This window comes from Schistosoma haematobium, chromosome 4, assembly GCF_000699445.3.
Source record: "Schistosoma haematobium chromosome 4, whole genome shotgun sequence".
NCBI classification, from domain to species: Eukaryota; Metazoa; Platyhelminthes; class Trematoda; order Strigeidida; family Schistosomatidae; genus Schistosoma; species Schistosoma haematobium.
This window is the reverse complement of record NC_067199.1, coordinates 5,852,553-5,879,406: the sequence shown is the minus strand read 5'-3', so window position 1 is coordinate 5,879,406 and position 26,854 is coordinate 5,852,553. Positions and strand designations below refer to the sequence as shown.

The 26,854-nt window shown below is 32.9% G+C and overlaps 1 protein-coding gene across 1 annotated transcript; it reads right to left on the bottom strand.

Annotated features, from left to right (window-relative positions):
* Positions 1–188: 188 nt before the first annotated feature.
* PLS1_1 (phospholipid scramblase 1) lies at positions 189–25,557 on the bottom strand. Its single transcript, XM_051215521.1, has 10 exons — positions 25,477–25,557; positions 25,285–25,443; positions 24,956–25,250; positions 18,938–19,148; positions 15,441–15,626; positions 10,341–10,415; positions 8,345–8,570; positions 5,896–6,078; positions 3,100–3,509; positions 189–2,446 (listed from the first exon to the last, which is right to left on the bottom strand). The coding sequence occupies exons 4-10, from the start codon at positions 19,067–19,069 to the stop codon at positions 1,334–1,336; spliced, it is 2,325 nt and encodes a 774-aa protein (XP_051066043.1). The 5' UTR covers positions 19,070–19,148; positions 24,956–25,250; positions 25,285–25,443; positions 25,477–25,557; the 3' UTR covers positions 189–1,333.
* Positions 25,558–26,854: the final 1,297 nt, after the last annotated feature.

Below are 26,854 nucleotides of genomic sequence, written 5' to 3'. Positions count from 1 at the left end.
AAAATGGAGAATATTATAAAATCTTGATAGTAGGATCAAACATTAATCTTGATGCAATCATAAGCAAGAGATCATGTGAGAAACGTTTCTTAGTTCAATGAAAGATTTTGCTATAAGATAAATAACAAAAAATACAAATTCATGTGGGTTTATATTAAAACTGTCACGAATGATTCTCACACCTTCCTGTTTCGATCCAAGTATATAAACACTTACATCATTTGAAATGATATCTCTATAAATAAGAATGATAACGTTATTTTGGTACTCAGAATATTCAGCGTGTACTGTGACAGTATGGTACGTGCTACTTATATTGATATAAGTAGTATATGACGCGAGTCAGGAATGTAATGTCTGGCAGCAGAAGATGGCAGAAGATCAAGAAAGCAAGAGTGGGAATAGAATGCAATTTGTATGAAAAGGCAAGGACAATGAAGTCTGAGGCATTTTGGAACAATTGATAGACATTTTGCAAATTAAAGATTTGGCATATGGTTCTCAGGTTTTATTGGGATGCTCTGTAATTTCATACTAGACAATTTTTTTTGCGAGGACATAATTTCACTCTCAGATGGATGCAATGCCATAAATGATGATGTAAGTATGCAGTGGATACATCATATCAGTTACCCAAAATCATCTAAGAAAACAACTTGATTAACTCAACACTTTATAGCTAACTGTTAAAATCTTAAGAGGCTCAACTAGAAATCAGTTACCAGTGTGTTCTCATGAAGATTCTTTTTATTTAAAGAACCAGTAGGATTCAAAATGTCGGTTATCTGTTTCATATGCATAACTGAGTTGCCCATTCAGTAAACACACAATATTCCATATGAAATCGAAACAACTATTCAATGTTTCATAATATATATATTCTATTGAATAAAAGGCAATGCTCTTTGGTTTTCATTGGTTGTTCAGCTATTCTTAATCGTTGATAAACCCAGTCACCAATGTCTTACATACTTAAAAAGTAAAGAAGCCTGAATTAAACATACACACACACACACAAAATAAAATAAACTTTTATTACCTTTTTTTCGAGTAATTAATTAAAACAAAAGATGTTAAACATGTTAATTTACTTTCTTTTTGGTTATGAGAGAAGAAAAGAAAAACATTTTTCATCAAAATCAAAATCTCTACTGGTTTTCTTGGATTGAGTTTTCAATAGGAAGGATATGTCTTGAAAAATCGTCCAATATCCAACCAAATCAAATCTTGTGTTATATATATGTATATAAAGAGGTTGATTAATTAAAGTAATTAGTGGGAAAGAAATTCGATTAGATAATAGAAAGTGTTCGAGGTTATTAACTACCATTCATTAAATGATTAGATCTTTCTTTGCACCAGTAGCTAGAAATAAACGACCTCCTCCATGTGGCCGATTTTTTGTAGTGGTAGTGGTAGTGACTGATGTTGTTTTAATTGTATTGTTTAAACTATTGGTGTATCTAGATGGTTTTAAATCTATAAAATGTTCTTTTGGATACACTAGTGTATATAATGTACTATGAGTTGTTTTCTCTTCAATATATTCTTTCTCTGTAGTGAATGGTGAATCACGGTTGTCTGTAGTATTTTGTTTATTTTCGTGTGGACTTTGTGTTGCTGAACGTGAATGTTGTTTATTATTGGTTAGCACTGGGGAAAAACTTTTCTGAGGATGATTGAGACCAACTTGATTAACTGAAGGTGTTGATTTGGAAAGTTGATTCACATATTTTGTGTATGTTTTATTAGAAGTGTTGATTGGTAAGTCAACAGGAGACCATGATCGTGAAGATGACTTCGTATAATGATAGTTCATACCATGATGATGATGCTTAATTGGAGATCGAGAACGATTTGGTGTAGGTATCGTTCGCATGTTAGTTACTTTAACCAAATTAGCTGTAACTAAACCATCTAAACTATCAACTTCAGTACGATCTCCTAATAGTGAATATGATTGTCTAGCATCATCTAAACTAGTGATTGGTGATTTCCGGCAACTTGATAAATTTACTCTGAATGATTTCACAAACATTTTTTCTGGAGGTGGTCTAGGTGTATCTTTAAGAAGGACAGGCTTTGAGCAAGGTTTTCCGACGTCATTATCTTCTACCACGTCATTAGCATCATTATTACCGTCATTAACTTCCAAGTTATCTTTACAATTCGTATCAACGTATAAATAACTTTTAGTCTCCAATGATTCTCTACTTGAATGAGTAGAACTGTGAAATGATCTATTCTCCACAATCTCAATTTTCTCTACTTGTTTCCAAGAATTAACAGTTTTACGATTTTGTTTTAAATCAACAGCCATTAAACAAGCAAATATTGTCATTATCATTTTATGTTTTAATTCAATTAAATCTTCTGGCATCGCATAAACTGTGGCACCTATTCGTCTAGCTAATGTTATAGCATATTGAGCATTGGTGAGTTGTTCCTGAAATATATATATATGTATATTATTTAAGATATAAGTATCTTATTTAATATCAAATGAATAAACTCTAAAATTGCTAAATAATTCAAAAAGGTTTATATTATTTAACACAAAATAACAGGGGAAAATGTAATAATAGATAAGGTCAGAGTATTGAGTCTATCTCTTCTTGAGGCAACAAACTCACGATATAATATTGTTTTATTTGATTGATACTTATCCCATTTTTATTTTCTATTATCTAACAAGTATTTCACCTTACAGTTACTCCTTTGAAATGAATATCGGATAGCTCAGTGGTAACGTCTCTGACTGTGAAGCGGGGTGACACAGGAACGAATCCACCAGGGAGCACCAGTTCCCTCAACATTACAGGTACAGCTTGCTGATGAGTGCCAAGTAGCACGAAAAACGGGTACAGGATTTCCTGTTGACTACCTCCAGCCACCATCTTATCTCAACATAGTGCACTTAGACTAATGACCATAATACATCTTGGTCGATAGCATTCGATCTGCACTAAGAAGTACTGGACACACACGACATTGATCACCACCCAGTGATCAATTAATTGTGAGTGAATATCTTTTTTCAATTTTTTATTCTTTAAGATATCTGACTGAAAGCTTAAATTGATAAACAACATGACTTACAGTTTTGGAATTTCCTGGAAGTACTAAATTATAATCAACAGTATTTGGTCTTATAGCTTCGATTAAATCAATAACAGCATGTGATGTTTTTAAATTTGGATCAGTAAATCCTGATGAAGTTGAAATTTTTGTAAATTTTCCAGCATTTATTAATTTTTGATTAGCCCATTCAATAATTTTCATTTCTTCTATTGGATAAGATGTACCATGATTAGAATTAGTTAATTTTCCTGAAATAGCAATTTCAGCTTCAGTTAATTGAGTTAATAAAGATAATGTATAAGCACGCATAAGTTGCCATAATAATGCTAATGTCATTATACGTTTACCATCATGTAAATCAGCTCCACCAACTCCAACCAAACTAAATCCAAATTGTCGTCCCAATTTAATAACATAATTACAGTTTTCTGTACATAATGAAATTATATGAAAATAAATAATGGTAGACAATCATTAGTGTAAAACAAAATTTATGTGACATAAAGTTCATTTTTATTGCTTAAAATTAAATCTGAGCACATTCAATGAGCCAATCAAAGTTTATTAATTAATGTGACCGCTAAACTTTATCAATCCTATAATTATTAATAATGTTCAGTCACATTACGAAACGGTTTAATTGAAACAACTCTCTAAGTCTTGACATTTTAAATCCTAAGTACGTTTAAATAATAAGCAAATCATCGCCAGGAGGTTCACTTATCGACTTAGAATACGCAGATGATATAGTCCTGTTTGGTGAAGAAGCTGATCAAATGCAAAGTCTTGTGATAGCACTGAGCAACAATGCCAGAATGTTCGGGATGCGTTTCTCTCCCTCTAAATGCAAGTTGTTGCTCCAGGACTGACCTGAGTCAACACCTGAACTAAGGAGAAGAAGTGAAGTAACTGAACGCATCGCCAACTTCACTTATCTTGGATATCTGATCAGCGCTAATGGGTTGGTGACTGACGAAATCTCAGCACGGATTCGAAAAGCTCGTTTGGCTTTTGCCAACCTACGTTACTTATAGCGAAGGCGAGATATCTGTCTATCAATTAACGGACGAGCACACTGCGCTGCAGTTCGTTCTGTTCTACTTTACGGCTGTGAAGCTTGGCCAGTAAGAGTTGAAGATACTCGTAAGCTACCAGTATTTGACCACAGATGTCTTAGAAATACTGCTCACATCTGTTGGAATCACCGGATAAGTAATAGTGGGGTTAGACGTAGGGTATTAGGGAATGATGGTATGCCTGAACACCGTTTACCATGACGCACACACACACACAATAGGATGAAACGGCCGTCCAGTGCTTCCAGGTTTTCAATGGTGGTCTAACATCAATCGGTTCATGATCTCAATTATAAACTTAATAATCTCCACAACCCCTATACTGATAATATTACAAGCAGTTAGTTGTGAATTTATTTCATCTTAATTAACAATAGTTAATTGTAGACCATTCATGGAAATTTATGCTATAATAATGCTAAGCTCATATGATAACAACAATAAAATTACAATCTGGGAATACAGAATCCCTTCCAGTTTATTGATAACATAAAAACAACAATATGGATAAATCGTATTATTATTTTTATTACCCTATCAGTTGTCAACAAGAAAACTAGAATAATGTGGATAGCTTGGAGACAGTAAATTTTTTTTTGTCAGGACTTGACTAATAAGTAATGTCATTTTTCCGTTAGTTAAGGATAGAATTTATTATTTTGTTAATGATGTCATCATAAAAAATTAGTTCAGCAAGATAAGTTAGTCAGTCAGCTACAATGTAGAGCCAGGCACTTATGTGTATCGGTTCAAGTTGCCATACCTCATCAGCACGACAAGATGAACACCGGATTCATAGAAGTAGTTAGTTCGATGGTGGGAATATATACAAGAAAGATTGTGTATAAGGATATAGTACAGGAGGAAAGAATTAGTTTGTAGAAAGAAAGATATGAAGCAATTTTAATCTCATAGTTTAAGGGAGGAGAGAGTGTGTATACAGCTACGCATTGTGATTGATTCTGAGCCATGTCACCCAGAGTTAACCTTCTTAGCTAGTTCATTTGTGACTACAAGATATAGTTTTATATAGTTTTACTGTCTAGTTCATGTTGACTTACTGTATAGACCTCATAATTTAGCATTTCACCAGTCAAATATTGTAGTGAACAAGAACACCAGTGGGGACAACCGAATATAATTGAACACGAAATTACAGAATATCTCACTAAAATCTTAGGACCATACAGTAAATAGTTATTTTGTAAAATATCAATCCATGGTCTCAAACTTGACTGTTCTTTTTGTAAATATTAGTTCATCGTCTCAGATTTCATTGTTCACGCACTTTCATACCAATTGCTTTCCATTACCGTTCTTTCCCTCTCGATCTTCCATTGAAATACAATCTATGTCTGACCGTCGTTATATACTACTTATGTGGATATAAGTAGCTCACAACACCATTACCATTTCGTTCCTTATCTCAAATAAATATTCATATCAGAAGGGGTTTTGTGGAGATTTTAGTAATTTCAACAGTTGAAGTCATGAGTCAATTGAAGCAAGACCACTATATAGAAAACTTGAAAGTATTGCACAGCCGTTTCGTCCTAGTATGGGACTCCTTAGCAGTGCGCATCCATGACTGATAAGTCCTGGGTTCGAATCTCGCGGGGGGGGGCGGTATAGTGAATTGAAATATCCATATTTGAAATGAATTTGCATTTCATCTTATGTATGTAATGAAACAATTTGGAAAAAAACATATAATATTAGAATTTTTAATTTAACTTACCAAGACATTGAAAATTAGCTTTTGCTGGTGTATCGCATATTGGTTCATGAACTTCTGTCCAATTAACACTATGTGGTTGAATTGAATCAAATAATCTTAATAATATTAAACCATCAACAAGATCATAGAATAAATAATTGACATTATTTGGAAAACCCAATGAATTAATCCAATTTCGATATGCTTTATTTGGAATAGAATATAAAAAAACAAATATGAAATATTATATAAACTGTGTAATCATGTAATTGTTATGTAATCAGTTTGATAGAATTCTGTCAATTTTAATCAAATAAATCAATATAATGAATCTTGAAGTTTCTATCTCAGCAACCATGTTCTACAAAAGGAATGATAAGTATCTTAACATAAGATTATCATGAGTCAGTTGAAGCTAGACCACCATGGAAAACCTGATCTTAACCATTGAAATTATTATAATATCCACAAAACCCATCTGATAAGATTATCAGTTAGATATTGATTTCCATCCAAATACATCATAAAATGAATTCATATTTCAGATGTTTTAATTCTATAGATTTAATGTGCGTACCGTCGTAATATATATTATATATGTGTAAAAATAGATTCTCAAACTAGAGTTCCTCATAACTATTCACGTTAGGGACTTGTTGAGGTGTAGTTAAATAAATAATTAAGAAAAAAACTTGGAAATCAATCTAATGTATGAGTTGGTTTGATATAATCCACATCCAAGTAATTGACTGTAAGATTTAGTTTTATATAAAATACCATCGAAAATCCGGTAGCACTGAATTACTAATTTGCCCTAGTATAGAACTACTCAACAATACATTCCTACAATCAATCACAGACTAAACTTAATCCCTCTAGGTACTGAGACGAATACGATTTTTTTAGACCACTCATTGATGTTCAAGTGATACACTCTATATTCACGTATAATAGGTCTTACTATATTTTGACTGGTCATAGGAAACATAATAAAAATATTTGCAGTTTGTCATGGTCGTGAAAAGTCTAGCGACTCTGTTCTTTAGATAATTCATAATGAATAGTATGTACAGCTCAAAAGACTAGGAATATTATGTAGCATTTTTTGCGATTATTATAGTATTTATTTATTTCAGATTTGAAATTGCTCTGTATTAAACCCATAACTTAATTGAAAACCCTTTTGAATTGTTTCTGCTAATGACTATTGTTCATGGTTCAGCCTAATTATTCATTATCTTCAGTAAAATCTTAGCAAGCTTGACCGTCAAGTCATCAAGATAATAGTGCTCAATAAATCTATAGTTTGAGATCATGAGGCGATTGAAGCTAGACCACCATAGAAAACCTGGAAGCACTGGACGGCCGTTTCGTTCTGTTGTGGGACTCCTCAGCAGTGCGCATCCACGAGAGAAGCAGTGAGCAGTGGAGTTCAACCGGGTCAATTGTGAGACAGTAACTCACTGATGACAATGGTGGGTGTGTCGCTTAATTTCACCGTTGGATGCCGCTCAGTGGTCTAGTTGTTTAAGCGCCTGACGCGAGACTGATAGGTCCTGGGTTCGAATCCCGCGAGGCGGGGTTGTGGATGCGCATTGCTGGGGAGTCACATATTAGGACAAATCGGCCGTCCAGCGTTTCCAGGTTTCCATGGTGGTCTAGCTTCAATTGACTCATGATCTCAAGCTATTTAAATCTATAGTTACTTAATAGATTTCAAATTCCCAACAACTGATTACTTAACCTTTACTACAGTAGCTACAATGAATGTAAATGTAATTTTGTGGAACAAATATAACCACCAAGAATAAATCAGTTAATCTATTTCTAACTAAAGATTTACTAAAACTAGAGGATTTAATGTAGTTTTTCATCCTTTTTTTTCGACTCCTATCTTAGTGTTTAAGAAGAAATTCATGAACTCAGATTCCCATAGAGGACTTCATATTTATAGTTCATTGAATAGGAATCCATAAGCTTACAAACTAAACAATTTTTTCTTCGAGATAACTCATGAATAATCTATTTTATTTGGTGAATAATAGAAAACAACTCAGCAACAAATGCTTTTCTCCACCCCTCTTATTAGTTGACAAGAAAATAATCCAATCATACTAATATCACAAACTTTCCGTGTCTAATATCAAAAATAAAACAAAAGTATACTACTAATATAATTCCTTTTATTAAATATAAATTAATCATATAACAACAATAGAAAATATATTGAAACATTTATGATTTCAATGAAGAAAAATACACTTTGATATGCCTACTTATAAATAGAAATCTAAAAATAACTGTAATAGTTCATTAATCCGATCTTATATACCATTGATATTATTATTATAATATGTACAATGTTGATTATTAGAATGATAATGTTGTTGAGAATGATGACGATATTGTATTCTTGGTTTATTTCGTTTCCATATAATTGATCTTATACAACAGAAATTAAAACACTCACTTTTTTCTTCACGTGTTTCTTCAATTTCAGCAACTTTCACTTCAACTTCTGGTTGTTTCTCTAATGCTGGATAACCATGAAATAAATTAGCTAAAAAAGCCAAATTTAATTTTTGTGATCCACTAACAATATCTTCTGGACGAACAAAAACACGACAATTCAGTTGTTCAGCATTTTGTAATACCATTTCTGCTCGTTGAACTAAATCTACAGCATCTAAAATTGCCTGTCAAAAATAAATAATTTCAATACATGTTTGGATATTGATTTATTGAGCACAAGTTTGTATGCTCAAATTTTAATTACACGTGTGATATGAAAACTTATAGCATTGTCCTTTTGTTTAAACAAAAGTAGTAATGTTTTTCAAGATTGAAATTTAGCCCTAATTGAGCACTTAACTTCCAATCGCTGGATTTTTGAGACCTCAATCTACCTGATTTAGATGTCACTAATATTCATGCATAAGATAGAGCTAAAAATCCAATGCATAAACTTATACCCATTAGTTGAATGATAATAGCTTTCTTTAAGTAATTACTCATGAAACATAGTCTACAACAATTTGACAGTAAGCCAAAGTTGGTTTTCAGTCATCTCTGTGAACGTTTTCTTTCATCGAAGTAATGTTTAGAGGTTGTCAACTGACACTAAAGAATTTAATTCAGCGTTGCCTACGATAAATCTATCCTAACATTTAAATATCTACTATCGGATAGCATACGAATACAAGAGCTCTGACATACTTTCCTATTGTTAAAAACAGCAATGTACAATGTTTAATTGGTATAGGTGTTGTGTATATTACCTATATGTACAGCTATAAATCGTATGTACCGGGGATTGAAAGTAAAATTATTACTGGTTGAAAAGGAAAATGAAAAGAAGGGAGGAGAATGCAGAAAGCAATCAAAATACTATTTGGAATAAAAGAACGATGGAGTTCATAAGAGAATTTAAGAAAGATGAACAAATAATGTATTCACTGTATTGTTTTCATATTTTACAAATACAGCGTATGATTTTTCATAAGACAATAATTCGATTTATACTGCTTAAGTCTTCGTTCATTACATAAGTGCTCTTTAAATTGTGTGATATATTTGCGCTACGTCATCAATCTATCGAAAATGCTCACTCTTAAAAGGGAGTTTCACATTGTCAGTAAACAATAGTAATAATAAATCTTCAAGAGATTTTACAGAAAATGGTAATGGAAGGTTATTTAATGAGATCTAGTCGTGAACATTATCAATCGATTCATAAGAGGTACATTTGTAAACAGAGTGTTTACATCAAAGGAGTACAATGCCTTAGTTTTTATATTAGTATCAATTAGGTATTTAATTAATTCAAATGAGCCTGATAACCTTCATCTTCTCACTGCATTATCGAAATTTATCAAGGCGACTAATTGGTCAACTTCTTTTTAGTATTTTATCTGGACCAGATGGACTAAGATTTATCAATTGACAGTCTTGATTACACCTGATTACACCTGTTGAAATTGTGCAATCTCAGAATTGTCTAGTGGAACAACTGAAGTTAAATTTCTTCCAATAGTATACTTTACGATTCTTCTTACAAAGGTGTTAGAAACCGACATTTCTATTTGCTCCTTCCAAGGCCTCAGAAAGGCAGTCATTTTTTGTAATCTGAAAATAATTGGTCGTCGCTCATAAGTCTTGTGAAAACGAAAATTGTTAATCTTCATTAACTCTGCAGATACGGAACAAATAACTAGAAAAGGATAAGACGTTCTATAAAGATATTTCAGTTGGATCTCCCAAGCTCTTATTAATTTCGCCCATGAAATATGATTAATAAAGAAGAATTATAGTTATATCCAAAACTTTTAAACTATGGTTTATGAGCATTTTCATTTACATATTCAAGCAATATTTTAAATTCATGAACAGATTTTGCCTACTAAAACAATTGTGAGTAGTAAAGAACACAAGGTAGATATTTTAGATTTCGACATTTCTTAACTTACTCGAGCCGAATGCATGTATTGCTTCTTTTCTTGAGGAGCGATTTTTTCCACTAAATAAGCATAAACCTCTGAGTTCTGAAATTAAAAATATCCAGTTTCAATGTCAATAGGCTTGTCAAACATTCCGAAAAATACGTGAAAGAAACGGTACAAGTTGTAAATTACTTTAAATTACATAATTGGAAACAACTTTTTTTGAAGAAAATGTGGACAAAAATCACTGCCTTTCCAAAATTCTTCACATGAAGTTTAGATCTAGTGGCCAGACTTATTCCTGTATTAAAACTTTATCGAAACAAAAGTACATTTTTACTTCTAGAGTGTTCAGCTCATAATTTTCTTAACATTCTATATCAAGTACGGGCCTTAATTATCTAAGTTAATAGGATTTTGAAGTTTAAAATTGGACTGAGAGAGCTACACGAATTGACTAGCAAAGTTCCAGTACAGATGTTTCTTACTTCAGTGAAGTGTCTATTCGATCTTTTGTGTGTTTTAAAAAACCGAAGCTCTAACCTGAGTTAAATTTATTACTCGAACCTTAAGAAAAACCCCAAAATAAAAAAGAATTAATGAATTCTAGACGATTTTATGACTAATATAAGTCATTAGATATCTCTAAAGTGTGATTAAATTAATTCTGATGGAACTTATGTCACTAATCGATGTCACTTCTTTCCAATGGATATTTTTGAACCAAAAACAATACACCTCACATGAAGTTCTTTCTTAACAAATCAGCATAACAGTTAAACAAAATAGTCATTCATTAAAGAAAACTAGAATTGGTATCTTTTCATGAGTGTCTTTTACGGAAGCCAAATAATAAAAGGATGTTATACAATAATCTGCTAGTGAACAATGTTAAGGCTAGGATAATTGCCCATTTGATAGCTGTTAAGAACAGAATAATTAATGATTAATGATCACTATTATCAAAATGGAGGTTTGTAGAGGTTATAGTAACTCCAATAGTTGAATTTATGAGTCGATTTATGCTAGACCATCATTGACCAAAGGTCCATGATTGGAGTCCTGCGTACGCGATCGTGTATGTGTACTACTCAGGAGTCCCACACTAGGACGAAACAACCTTCCATTACATTCAAGTTTTCAATGGTAGTCTAGCTTAAATCGACTCATGAGTTCAATTATTAAAATTATTGATCACTATTAAGTGACTACTTTTTGAAATACTCATGAAAATTTTTACTAAATAATCTTTGAAGTAAGGAATAATTAAAAGTGATTGTTATCAAAGCACAGTCAGATAATAGGAACTAAATGGACAATATCGAACAACTGAAAATGTAATTTTAGTGTAACTCGTGTATAATAATATATTAATAAGTCATCTTAAAATACAAATTTTGTATTATACTTTTTTATCGATTAACTTAATGCGCATCGCTGAGGAGTCTCACAATAGGACGAAACAGCCGTCCAGTGCTTCCAGGTTTCCCATGGTGGTCTAGCTTCAACTGACTCATGATCTTAACCATTGGAATAACAATTTATTAAACTAATTCTTAAGTCTATTTAGTTCATTTTTGTTGAAGGGTTAGTTGTCTTAATTTTACAATATATATATATATATATATATATATATATATATATATAGATAGATAGATAGATAGATTGCTTCAAATCATTGTTACTTTTATTGTGTACTGAATTTGCAATGGATTGATCACTGGGTGTTGATCAATAATATCATGTGTGTCAAGTCCTTCTTAGTACAGATTGAATACTATCGACCAAGTTGCAATCTGGCCACTAGATTAGGTGACTCGACATTACTGAATTAGGTAATTTAGTTCTAAATATTTAGGAAAATTCTAACAATTTTCTTAGTTGCTCTGATATTTAAAAAAAGAGGAAAGAGTAAACACCATGATATTTAAATAAGTACTCATAATAAAACTACAAATTATGTTGATATATAATTGGCTCTTTAATTCTAAATGATAAAACTTCCCTTTTACTAAATAAAGTCTTTTGAATAGTTTATTCAAGGATCAGTTGCATTACATTAATTTTAAAATTATGTTATAGAATATATTTTGTGTAAATGAGAGAAAAGCAATCATCCAACACCTTCTTCTTAGACAATTATTGAAAGATCTTAAGTACTATATTTATTCAACCTTAGTGTTAACCAATTATCTATGCCATCTGAAAAGTGGAAATAGTACACCTTCAAAATTTGTTAAACAAAGAGGAATCTCGATTAAATTTTGTTATCTTCCTTTACAATACACTACGTTTTATATGAATACTGGACAGATGACATTAATTTAGGCTTTTTTTAAAAAAAAATCTAAACCGGAAAAAGATTAATTCACTTTGATATAAAGTTACTATGTGAAGTGTAAAAAAAATACAAAAAAAAAACTCCAAAATCAACACAAAATCACACAATAAAACAATAACTAGATTTCTAGATTTCAAAACCATATAACTGTAGATAGTTTTTCGTTTTGAATATTTTAGTCACCACCGGTAAATCAATATTGTGTCTATTCACATACATCAACTATTAGATAATCCACTATACGAATATAGTGTGAGACTAGTATCAGGGACAGTTAATGTAGACTGGTAGTGTAAAGATATACACTCATATATATATATATATATATATATATATATATATATATATATATATATAGCTTAGTGTTAAAGATATGAATTGTACGATTGATTCATCGTTGACATTGTAATTTCACGATATAATTTGATACAAAATATATAAAAAAAGAACATAATGGAACGAAATTATGCAAATTAGACTATTATATTACGAAGAATTGTTAAGTGAATATGGACAATTTAAGTAAAACACAGCTGGTCATCACCTGATATTTACTATATTGTAGCATACTAAAGGTTATGAAATATATGAATATGTATATATATATTGTGAATAAACATGTTATATAATGAGTACTATTTAGTAGTATATACTTAGAATATAATGATGAAGAGGTTGATAAAGGATATCAGAAAATCTAGATTAATTAATGAGTATAATTGACTAAATGTTTCATACAATCTATAGTTATAATGAACATGTGTATTTCATTTATTCGAAGGCATTAGCATATTGAATTATTATTGAATGCTGTTTGATAATTAAGCATATACAGACTCAGAAAAGTTCGTTTTAACATATTCGATAAATATGTACATACTTGTAAAGTTCAGTTGAAAGCATACATATATAACATAAATTATTTCATTTGATACCCTAAGATCATTTGAATAAATCTTTCAGAATAATTGGATTTGTAATATTGCATATATATTCAGCAAATATAAGTAATAAATAAACACATTTTACAGTTTAACTCCTGATAAAACGTGATAGAATTTAGAATCATTTGAGTTTCCAGTAATTCATTAACTTTGTTTATATGAAATGATATAAAACTGACTTTAAAATATGGAGTGATAGCAGATAAATAAGAATAATTATCAGTATAGGGTTGTGGAGATTTTTAAGTTTTAGTTGAGATCATGAACCGATCAGTGTTAAAGCAATATTGAGAACCTGAGAGCACCCTGCGGCTGATTCATCCTAGTGTGGAACTCCTCAGCAGTGAGCATCCATAATCTCGCACATGGAACTCGAACTTAGGACCTTGGGTGTCGCGTGTAAACGCCAAGCCTCTGAACCACTGAGCCGGTATTCGACAGTAGTAATGTATAACATCAGTCAATCCGCGACGTTACTCCATCATCTTCCGTTGTCTTCAATGGATAACTGCCTCACAAATAACACGGAACTCAGTCTCACGTAGGGGGTCGTGGAAACGTACCGCTGAGGAATCCCACACTAGGATAAAACGACAGTCTAATGCTTCTAGGTTCTCGATGGTTGTTTAACATTGATCGCTTCATGATCTCAATAAAAAAACAAGAATGAGCTTATCCTAGGAGTTTAGATTTAATATATAATCACTCAATAATAAATATAATTTTCTAGTCAAAAATTGCACCATAAGATAGATATTAGAAGAAAGACATTAAAAGAAAAAGCAATGATTAACTAGATACTAAATCATCGTTTCCACTTATTAAGCAAAAATCAAATTAGTATAGAACTAATACGTATTCAGCTTAGATAGTTGATAATTTTTAGATCCTCAAAAATTTGGTTAGTCGATTTCGTGCAGAACTTTATCTAGCTGTTTAAGCGCCTGGCGCGAGACTGAAAGGTCTTGGGTTCGAATCCCGCGAGGCGGGGTCGTGGATGGGCATTGCTGAGGGGTCTCACAATAGGACGAAACGAATGTCCAGTGCTTCCAGGTTTTCCATGGTGGTCTAGCTTCAATTGACTCATGATCTCAACTGTTGAAATTATCTGAATTTGTTTAAATCAGTGTATAATACATTAGAATTTATTTTGAAATATATAATGTTGGTTAATTTTTCATCTACAGGATAAAATTTCTAACAACTGATTGCATTCAATTTAAATTCATTCTAAACTAGTGTTATATTGAGATATAAACATTTTAAAAGCTTTCACTGTAATGATTGACCTTGTGTTGGATTCATAGATTTTTTAAAATTATAAAACAAAACATCAACAAAATGTTATGAAGCGTTTGCATTTTCATAATGAATTAGTTTAAGCTTTCAGGTTAAAATAGCCATTTCTCAACCTGCAGGTTTCCAATTTCTGTCTCACTTCAATGAATTGAGCACTTTCAAGAAATTTTAACTAATAAATGAATTATACTAAACCAATATCATCAGTTCAATAGTTATAAATTGATACGGTTTTCTAGACTATTCATTGCTTACAAATAGCTTGTGAATTAAGGTAATATCGAGGCATACGCACAGTATGCACATATGCCAATAACAGACTGATCGATTGCAGTCTGAAACATCAATGGGAAGATACAAACCAAACAATACCAAGTGTATTCTTTAGTCAATTCTATAATGTAATGTTTATTAAACCTTGAAAAACAAAGTGTTTTATTCAAAAGAGAATTATTTTCATTATTACTGATGATATTACTTAAATAACTATACTGTTAATAATAATTAATATATATAAATACTGTTTGATTAATAATAACTTACTCGAACATCAAAAGAGAAGTTTTCCATACGTGTTCCACTATCAGTTCCTTTTAAATGATAATTTACCCATCGAATTAAAATTTCTTCTGGAGAAAGCTTAGCAAAATCATTAATTGTTTCTTCTCCTTCAAGAAGAGTAGCTAGTTCAGCGTGAGCAACTACATTTATTTGTTTCAAAAGTCCAATCTGTTATTATAATAGTTTTTTTAAATATGAAAGCAACGTTATATCATTGAACTAGATCAAATTTTATTTTTTAAATATAAAAAAACAGAGTATTTATTTAAATAGCTGAAGCTGTAACTCAGTAACTTTTACTTCTAGTAACAAATACGTTATCCACTGATTTGCTGAGTCCAGATAGCGAATAGAGTGTGCGACTCGTATTAATTTAACGTAATTTGTAAGATTTTGAACTCTGTAGTGTAAACACACCTAGCTGATGAGTTTCAAATTAGATGAGGTGCACTTCTAGGATTTTTATGCTAGCCACAATCCACTTATTCAAACTAATGGATGTGAAACCTGAACATCATGAATAGGGGATATTCGTTGATTACTAGTATTGAATCATAGGTTCCTTCAAAGCATCCCCATATTTCAAACCCTCCGACCAAGCAATGGCTGAGTCATGGGTAGGGTATTCGGTAGGGATGAAAAGTCGATTGGTGTAGCAGTAAATTCTCATCGATTGGGATAACTAAGCAGCACATCTCGATGGGGGATGTTGCCTGGTAAAGGAAGAGGCTGGGAGGAAGCTAGCGGCGGCCAAACCGAAATATGACATCAGTTCATAAAGTCATTGATGATTGGACTGCGTCATGTTAATAGGTGTAGACTACCTGGTTGGGATCCTCGTGATTGTCGGAACCGACAGTTAGAGACTCTGAAGGAAACGACTCAAAATCGTCTATATTGACTTAAAAGCATCTACTTTTCGTCTGCCCTTTGGCCTTAATTTTCTGAATTCCTTATAACCTTTATATTTCATTAATTTATATTTTATTGGATAATATCTTCTTTCTGCCGTCACCCATAATGCTACTACCTTTACTACTGTGGGATTCGCTCTAACAATTTCACCTCAACGTGCTAATGGGATATGGGAATTTGAACTGATGTACAGGTGTCAGATCCTACATTGAGTTCAAGTGATCAACTGACTCTTCTGTAACAATATAAATACGTAATTGTGTTGTTGAAAGATTGGAACTATTATCAAACTAATGACAACTCAATTAACTTTATAAGTAAATTTTACTTTACTTAATATCTAAATGAAAGCTTCGAAATCATCTTTTTAAAATAATCATGATAGCAAATCCTAATTCTTCTTAGTGTATTAATTTTCACTTATCTATATGTGACATTACCAAGCTTTGTGAGTCATTTCTATTTATAAATTATATCCACAGGCTACATCATGTATTTCTCTTCAGCAAGACTTGAGATGAAGAACAAGTACCAACAGACTGGAAAGAAGGACACCTGATCATGATACCAAAGAAAGGTGATCTGGTTAGAATCATTGATTAACACGGTAGATCTGATGCAGCTGTAAAGGCGCGAATCAACAAAGCGAGAGCAGCATATTTACAATTGAAGAACATCTGCAACTCAAAACAACCGTCAACCAACATCAAGGTCGGGGATTTCAATACAAATGTCAAAACAGTTCTACTGTATGGGGCGAAAACTTGGAGAACCACTAAAGCCATCATCCACAAGATACAAGTGTTTATTAATAGTTGTCTACACAAAATACTTCAGATCCGTTGGCCAGACGCTATTAGCAACAACCTACCATAAGAGAGAATAAACCAGATCCCAGAGGAAGAAGAAATCAGGAAGAAGCGCTGGAAGTGAACAGGACACATATTGAGGAAAGCACCGAACTGCGTCGCAAGACAAGCCCTCTCATGTAATCCTCAAGGTCAAAGGAAAAGAGGATGACTAAATAACATGAGAAAATTGAACAAAAATTGAACAGAACTGGAAAGGAAGACCCAAGACAGAGTATGTTGGAGAATGCTGGTCGGCGGCCTATGCTCCACTGGGAGTAACAGGTGTAAGTAAGTAAGTAACCAACATCATGTCTTTACATATCTAAATAATGTATAGTTGAATTACTGTAATGACATAAATATTAAAATTAGAATGAAAAGGAATTGTAACGGATTATAATAAAATATATTTATTTACTTTAAATGATTGCTGACATAATTTAATTAAATCGTAATTTACTATTGGTTCTGTACATTAAAAGCACATAGAAAATGATTATGATCAGTTATTGTAGACATTGAATGATATTTCAATGATAGCAATACATTCATTAATAATCACACCCCTAACTATCGAGTTTCCTTATCGTTGAATATTTTAATTCTATGAATTAATTTTATTCTTTTTGAATCATATTCTCTATGAATTCAGTAGTATGTTTACTTAAAGGAAATACTATTTACAAATGCACCTTCTTTGCTGTTTATTTTATCACTTCTAATTCTCAGTGTTGAAATTTATTCTTTAATGAAGGGTTAATGGATGTTGTAATACTTTCTGTTGAGATTAGTTTAAACTTTTTTTATAAATATTTCTCATAATCTAACATGATACACTCAAGGACTAACATGTCCAATTTAATTTTATCTATCGCACTAGTTAAACACTGATAAACATGGAATATGAACTCAATGTGTTTCACAAAAGAACTTTTGAAAGTAAAAAACCTAATTTACTTAGAATTATAGGTTTAATATTTCCTGACGATTATTCATTACTCTTCATATGTGTTGAGTCGGCTTTCTGAGAACTGCAACGGAGCTTCTAGAGGCCCTAAATGAGCCGAAGAGTCCTAGCCAATCAGAGCATGATTGAGCTTTCTAGAATATCAACGTGCCGTGCTACTATTGGTCAGCAGCATAATATGTCTTTTAGAGGATTGATCAAAATATGATGTTGATTTAACAAATGTTAACATTTATAAATACCCGTGTTTTTCTGTACAGAAATGAACCTTGGAGTGAAGTACTTCTCGCATACTTTGCGTCTTGTCTCTCGTTGTTCAGGTCTCTGTATAACTTTAGCTTGGGGGTTACAGAATAGCTTAGGAAACGAATATAGCGTTCAAATTAACAAGACTTATCAGTGGCGATGGGGATGGGATTTGAACCCACGCGGGGAAACCCCAACGGGGTTAAGAAATCATCACTTATATCAGTCTTTGTGTTCTTACTTTCGCGTCGTGGGGATTGCACAGGTCCCTCATTCCGAGTATAAGTGATAAGTGTTTCCGACATAACAGTCAGCGACGACCAGATACAAAAAAGTAGCATTAAAAGAGCCAAGACGATAAGCATTCGAACGACAAGTTATAACAATATGTTATAAAACTTTGTCTCTAACAGCATTAAGTTCATAAAATTTTCATTTAAATTAACTATAACAAGCATAAACATCATTTATTATTCTTGTTTAAAAAAACATTTGCCTACTTTAATAATTTGCCAAAGTAGTCCAAGTAATAAATGTTTAGTACCATTCCATATATCACCTGCTCCAATATTTACAACATTACAACCAATAGCTCTAGCACTATTTAATGCTAATGTAATATTTTCATGCATTTGATATGTAGTTAATGGTAAATGTCTGTTGATTGCACGATGATCAATTGTTTTTGGTATAGAACAATTGATGATTTTACTAAATAAATGAAACAATATATAGAATAGAAAAAAACAAACTAGAATGGATAATAATAAATGTAATTATTTAGATGGGAATAAATTACAATAATATTTTACTGGTAATCTTAAATGCAAAAAAATGAACTAAGTACCCATCAATGAGAATAGAGTAGCTATGTTTCTATGCAAAAAAGAAATACCTTTTATCAGCTTAATAAATTATGCAATTTCAATGGATGTAACATTAGTCTAAATAGATTTTTATAGTCATTTGCTAGTAAAAAACCAAACTAAATTAAGCTTAAGATGATTGATAAACTATAGGAAAAATGACATTACAATTACATATACTTGTTTAACGGTCATTTGTTACAATTAAAATCCTGTATTTAATTCATTTAAAGTACATCACTGATGCAGACATGATGAAAATGTTCGACAGCATTTCCACTGAGAGATTTCAATAACTCACTTATTAACCACAAATGTATACTGGTAATGCCATAAAGTTTACAAAAACTGTAATTAGGATATAAGAAGGAAACCTTTTCACATTTAGAAATTTGAATAGTGGTTAATCAGAGTTCATGGATTCCTAGAGATAATCAATTAATTTTTTTATTATTTTTCTCAAATAATTTATTAAGTGTTATTAAATTTCGATAATGATATTAGAAGACGAAGATTATCAGAACTATGTGATATATTAGCGCAATACATTTCGAAAAATCTGGTCACACATATACTTGTTAAGAGCATTTATATATAAAAATAAAAGGTCAACTAGACAGGAAACGAGGTAAGAGGAGATAAGGATAATGATAAGAGTAATAATAATAATGTGAACACAAAGCGAAACCTAATCACTCTGGCTAATAAGTCAATATTACCAGGGTAGGTTTAAGGTAAGAACAAACTGTTTTTGAACACATAAAGGGGGTTTGAATTTTCGTATGGCTAAGGCTTCAATGCACCTTAGTATACGCCCTTTTGCACTTTTATACAGCACTACAAAAGCTGTGACCAGATTGTTCGAAATGTATTGCGTTAATATATCACATAGTTCTGATAATCTTCGTCTTCTAATATCATTATCGAAATTTATCAAAGGGACTAATTGTTATTAAATTGTTTCCAAGAATTTGAATCATTTAAATTCTGTTATATTATAAAGATTCCATATTTTAGATCATGACACTCAAACTAAAATAGGTGAAACAAGGACCAATTTCGTAATCAACTAGTTGGAAATCGAATGTTTAATCAGTTAAACCACTGTTTAAAAAAAGTGTATCATCATATTCTTGTTCCACTCATACCTGTGGATAACATTGAACGCAGTCACAGTAAAAAAACTTTCGAAAGGCTACATAAGCTATGTTCTAAGCACAAAGTACTTGTAGTGGTAAATAGATCCTTGAAATAAATAATTCTGTAAGTATTGTGAAATAATGCTAGCCATCTTAATTTTACAGGACGCTAACTAGTTGAAAACATTCAGTTAAGTATAATCACCGCATCATACTAGAATCTAACGTCAAATGTTCTACCTACTCTCTTCATCTAGTTTAAAGGTTTCTTGTTAAACTACCTCTCCATTTAATTATACACTTAATTCCTTCTAGCCATCATCACTTTATCTCTTGTTTGTCTTCTAATTATTTCGTCAAAGGATAATTAGGTACCAGTTTCATACGATTCTTTTACATTAAATCAATCTGCAAAATGAAGATACCTTGCATTACCAGGTGAACAATATGCTTGCAAACGGTCACTTAGATTTTTTTTTCAGGATAATATTTTTATTTCTAAGAATAAACTGTAACATGGCAACAGTTTAAGGAATTATTAAAGTATTTTGAGCAAAATAAAATTAATTATGTTTTCCCTGTAGATAACCATTACAGAATTAATCAGTACAGAAAACATATTTTCGAGAGGCTAACTATTTCAAAGTTTTATAATTTGTAACCATTATAATTATGTATAAACGGTTAATTTATGAGTGACATTCAACACTATTTGACGAATCAAACATCCAGCTTCTCGTCAACTGAAGTCTGTAAATCGTACTAGAATTTAAAGTTTAAATAACACAAAAAATTATACACACAACTATATACAATAGTATATATAATGACAATTACCCCGTAACTTTAAGCATGCTTAATTTGAATTACAGAGTATGATACTTTCAAGTAAGCTGAATGCATTCTCTCTGATTTCATTGTAAGCTCATTTGGGACTAATAAAGTACGCGCTAAACTATCCTGACAATAACTAGCTAGTATTCTAAGTTCTGATACTTTTACTTATTACAGAAATACATTACTAAATGTTTGTTTAAACTGTCGCCCTTGACTTTCAATAACGAACTAATAACTAATATTTAGTTAAATTTAATCTAACACATATCAACTTTAAGAAAAAGGGTTGAAGTTGTAAAACGCCATTAAGTTATTTGTTAGAAAGCTCGCCCACGTTCCATCGGTGAAATATTGGACAAGTGTCTTCTTGCTCGTACCCTCTAACTACCATATTGCTTATTTGATACGACTAAAGCTTTAACTAATATCATTGTAAAATTAAAATATATTTCACATATTTGAACCATTTTATGGGTCACGCTTCATGCTGCTTCTGATATTTTACTGAACGTTCACTAATTCAAATAAAAGTATATGAATGCGTGAGATGATATTTTCAGGCACTAACGTCTTCGTGCTGGTGGAATTGTGTATCAAGTCAACAATCAGTATAAAGTACCTTGGAGATTGTAAAGTTTTCATGGTTCGAATTACAGACTTATCCAAGCGTGGCCACCCTTGAAAACCATAAAACATTGGACAGCTGTTTTTTCCTGGTATAGGATCCCTCAGAAAAACATATCCACGTCCATATCATCAAACTGTATGAGAAAATATTATGTTCCGTCATATAACTTACAAACGGAAGTGTTTTTTCGAAGAGTAGTTACTAAGCTAGTGACAGAGCTTTATAAACTTTCCAAAGACAAACGATTAAAAATCTCAAACATTTCTCGTTTATCCTGTGGCAGAACGCGACTAGACATTATATTGGCACTATGCATCTTATATACTGACTTCGGTGTCAACATATACTGTTTTTGCTCCCTCTGAAACTAACGATCTCTGGAGCTATAGCGAACAGGTTTGAAAACAAAAATTTACAAAATTCAAGACAAGACTTTTATTTTTACTAAGTGACAAACTACTGGAACACCCTACCTTAAAAATTTGATTCGACCTCAATGATGAGTGCCATAAATTGGATCCTAATTAAGAAATACACTGAGAAGATCGACGGGTATTTCCCTTGCTGTGCCAATTTTAGTATTTTGATCGTTCATTAGGTGTCAAAATAACTTTTTTTCACTCTAATTGAGTTTATTTCAGTTAAAGCATTTGCTAAGAGTACCGTTTATGTTTCCAAAGTAGTTTATTGTCGAAACTCATGTTTACATGGTTTCTATTGCATTTATTATCTCTTTTGGTACTAACAGTTTACAGTTTTCCACCATTTTTTCTGGCCATCAGTTTATATTACCTCTGGGCATTCTTGTATCTAGTTTTTTTGAAGACCTCTGTTTGATGGCTGAGCAGTGCAAAACAAGTAATTGGCAACGTCCAGACGGCGAGTTGGAAAGATGGTACAACGACGTCTGCACGAATCTAACGCCTTTGGCTTTCAAATGGTTTGGTAAAAATGGTTGCGTGTGGTTTCATCAGCAGTGCTGCTTAAACACAAACAGCTTGCTATCCGTAGCCATTTAAGTAGTAAATGCTGCTAAAAGGAGTGTTAGCACACACACACACACACCAGACAATACTCGCTCAATAGATGCACAAATTGATGTGAAATCACCTCAAATGAGCTCAGTATTGATTGACCTACATGAATCAATGGAGGAAAAACCAACTCTATAGAGTTCTGTCCGAAATAAAAGCTCAAGAAAGGAAGTTCATCCTGTCGCCCGCCAGCAGAAAGCCCCTAAAAACATAATCACAATGCTAGATCTGTTTCTAGCAGGAAAATCAACCTGACCATCAAAGTCCTCGAAAAGTATCCGGAATCCCACAGTGTGTTTGACGCGACTATGGTTGCTACTCCAACTAAAGTTGATGAATGGGTGCAAGTCAAGAATAAGAAACGATATGATATCATTAAAGAAAAGCCAACCTCCCCACAAAAATACGTAGCTGAGAAATTGACGACCGACCGCAGTGGCAGGTCAGTTGTCTTTCATAGGGTCAAGAAGCATGAAAGCTTGGAACTCAGAACTCGTTTTGAGCATGACACTGAGTTGATTAAAAAGCTACTGAATTAACTAATGCTTCAGCATATCTCTGGAGTCACGTTGCTAAGGGTTTATAAACTAGGTAGCCAAATAGACTTGAAGCAGAATCAAACCAGGCTGCTAAACGTAGTATTGTAATCTCCCAACGAAAAGAACTTAACACTGCAGAATGGGCTTAAAATGTACAAGTCAGGAGTTTTTTGTCCGTAAGGTCTTGCCGCCCGCAGACTGTATAAAGTGACAAGGAGCTGAAAGAAAACTAAAACTAAGGTTGGATGCTGGGGACAAGGACCTTAAGATTGTAAATCTTTGGGTGGTAAGACTTCGACGGAGAATGATGCCGAAGCCACTGTGTGTGCAACACAAAATTATTCAAATATTCTTCGGATCCGTTACACAAATACCCGGAGCTTGTTCAACAAGCGGTTGGAGCCAGGTATGCAGATAGACTCCACTAAGCCGGATGTAATCTCTGTCACAGAAACTTGGTTGATGCTGTCTGTAGAAATTAGGAAGCTTGGTGTTGAAAGTTCCACATTAGTAAGAGTCGACAGAACCTCCTCCTTAAGGAGGAGGAGTAGCTCTATTAATTGAAATCCAATCCAATTCACCTCTATTGGTAACACATCTCATGAAAGTGAGACATGTAAAGTTGTTGGTTGTCGCCTGAAATGCAAAGGACAATATCTAATGATTAATTTTGTCTAACATAGTCCAAACTGTTGGATGGATAAGGTCTTCCTAGACGGTTTCAACACCTAGTCATCAATTGTTGGATGTCCAGTCTTAGGAGTCTTGAATGCACCCACGGTAAGCTGGAAAAATCTGAAGACTGAGTTGCTGAAAACTTCCTTCGAAAAGAAACTAATTAATGCAGTTATCACATGTGCCTTAGTGTAACATGTGAAAGAAGCAACTAGGTACGAATCGGACAGCGAATCATCCCTACTAGATCTCATATTGAGCCATGATGAGGGTGATGTCACAAACCCTAAAAGTTTGATCAACTGAGAGAGCGCCATTGTCAGGACTCATGCAGGTCACCTAGCCTCCTGTCATTTCCAAACTGAAACTGATTAAAAATGGTCAGTTTGCCTATTATCCTTGTCACTGAATGCTAAAGATTTTAAATATGAACTTCTGTAAACCGACAGTTTACTTCGAGTTTTTAGTCTGAAACCCACCGACAAAATACCTTTTCCAGAGTGATCAGACGCATCAGGGACAGTTCTCGTCCCAAATTTTAAATGGTTTCTGTGTTTTGAGACTTTGTAGATTGTCAGGAAGATCTAGAGTAGATACATTAGATGTTCATGAAACAGACGATCGGGACGTAAAACGTGCCAAAATAATAAGGTTTTATTGCAAACCAAAGTTTATTGTGGGTGTTCATGAATCAGAAAAAAAAATTGTGGTCAGAAAACAAAAGAAAACAGGCAGATTATACAGAGAAACGAAGGGAAACATATAGTCATAGTATGCTAACAATACAAACCAGAACATACCATAATAAGATGCCATCTGTACATTTATCATATAAGTCACTTCCATCGGATTTGAATGGCAGGTATCGCTTACATTCTGGGTCGTCGAGCAAATTTCTTTTGAGAAATATACAAGTGTTCAAGTTTACCTTTCAATCCAACTCGAAAATCCGACCTGCTCCTCTTCACTAACGCTGTGTAAAGTATCATCATCCACCCTATCTCCATACGTTCCGTAATGATAGAGGTTAGACTTCGAACCGGCATTCCCGATAGCAGAAACCATGGGATCTCCTTTGCAGGCCTCCTGATATATCTGAGAAAATTCGAAATTATTATGGTTAGCATACCCTTTTAAAGTCGTAAAACGAAATTTTTTCAGCGTTTTGATTAACTTCAGCAGCTTTTACTGCTTCTAGTATTTCCGAATCAGTTGATTTACATCCAAGCTTCCGCAGAGCAGGAATAATGTACCTTACAGATAACGAGCCAGCGTTATTGGCATCAAACTAAATTTTCGTTTAAAAAATTTATTTTTTTACCGATGCGAATGCTTCAAGTAGTTCGCTATACCTCGTAATTCTTGCTTCACGATCATTTACAGTTTCAACCATTTTCAAAAATGAGAGTATCTGTAATCGTTTAAGGTCGTTTGATTGATCTGTCCAAACAACTAAGAGTTATGGCAAGGTTGTTCATTAATATAGATCAACTACAGATGATTATGTGTCAAGTCACCCTAAATTGAATGGCTCACTTCATATTTAATAAATCGATGTTTTGAGGTCAGGATTAACTTCGATTTCTCTCAGGCCCTGGAATGTCCTAGTGAGGTACCCCAGGGTTCAGTACTAGGACCTCTTCTTTTCTCGACTTCTGCAAACGATCTTCCATAACTGGTGTTGTCTGACTTATTACTTTTTGCTGGTGATGCGATAAATGTTCGGTTCCATAAAAATATTTGGTATGGTGGAATGCACTGGTAATCTGGAAGGAACTATAAATGCTGTAGACATTCGGGGAACAAGTATACTTTGGAACGGGACGTTAGTTAAAAACATAATATCAACGCGAACCTGGCAGAACTTGCATTCACCACCTAAATCGATTCGTAATACATGTCCTTGAGTCTGCGACAACAACCTTTTACAACCTGGTTTGTAACTGAAGGTACGGAAAGTGTTCTCTGATCAAAGATAATCAAGGCGAAAAATAAAGAAGAAATAATAGACATACTCAATCTGGAGTCCTAGAATCGAATAAGTTTCATAAAGTCAGTGGCACAATAGACTCTTACAGACAAACCATCTTATTAGCTTGACGTTCACATGTATATTATAGTAAGCAGGCTATATTTCCCAAAGTCGTATAGGAACCTAGTTATTCCATATCTTACAGATAGTCATGTCCGACCAGTGGTAAGTACAGCTACCAGTTAACTAATGTAATCGAATATTACTGTAAGGGTGTATATGGTCAGTTGATTATGTACGTATTCAATCTTCATTCTCCAATCTTTAATATTAAAGATAAAAGACCTTTTGACCCGTTTTAATCTTTACGATTTATAAAACTGTGGAGGTCGAATTTCACTTCAAATTTACCCACAAACGATACTGATATTATGTATTGTTGTAAAGGATTCTAGCAAATTACTCGGTGTAATAAATGAAACTCCAGGCATACATGATTGAATCTCGGTTTTTGAACACTCTGAGTGTCTTCTTAGATGACCGGTCCTACATGGGAGGAAAAGACAAAACATTAATACCAGGATCATAGTTCAGTGTAAGGCAAGTCACTCTCGCAGCCTGCACTAAGCTGACGTAAACTGGCTGAGGTGTCTCAATCTGTCTTTATATGATAGGCCAGTGTGACCTTTAACCATCTTAGTCCCTCTTCGCTGGACTCGTTCGAGCA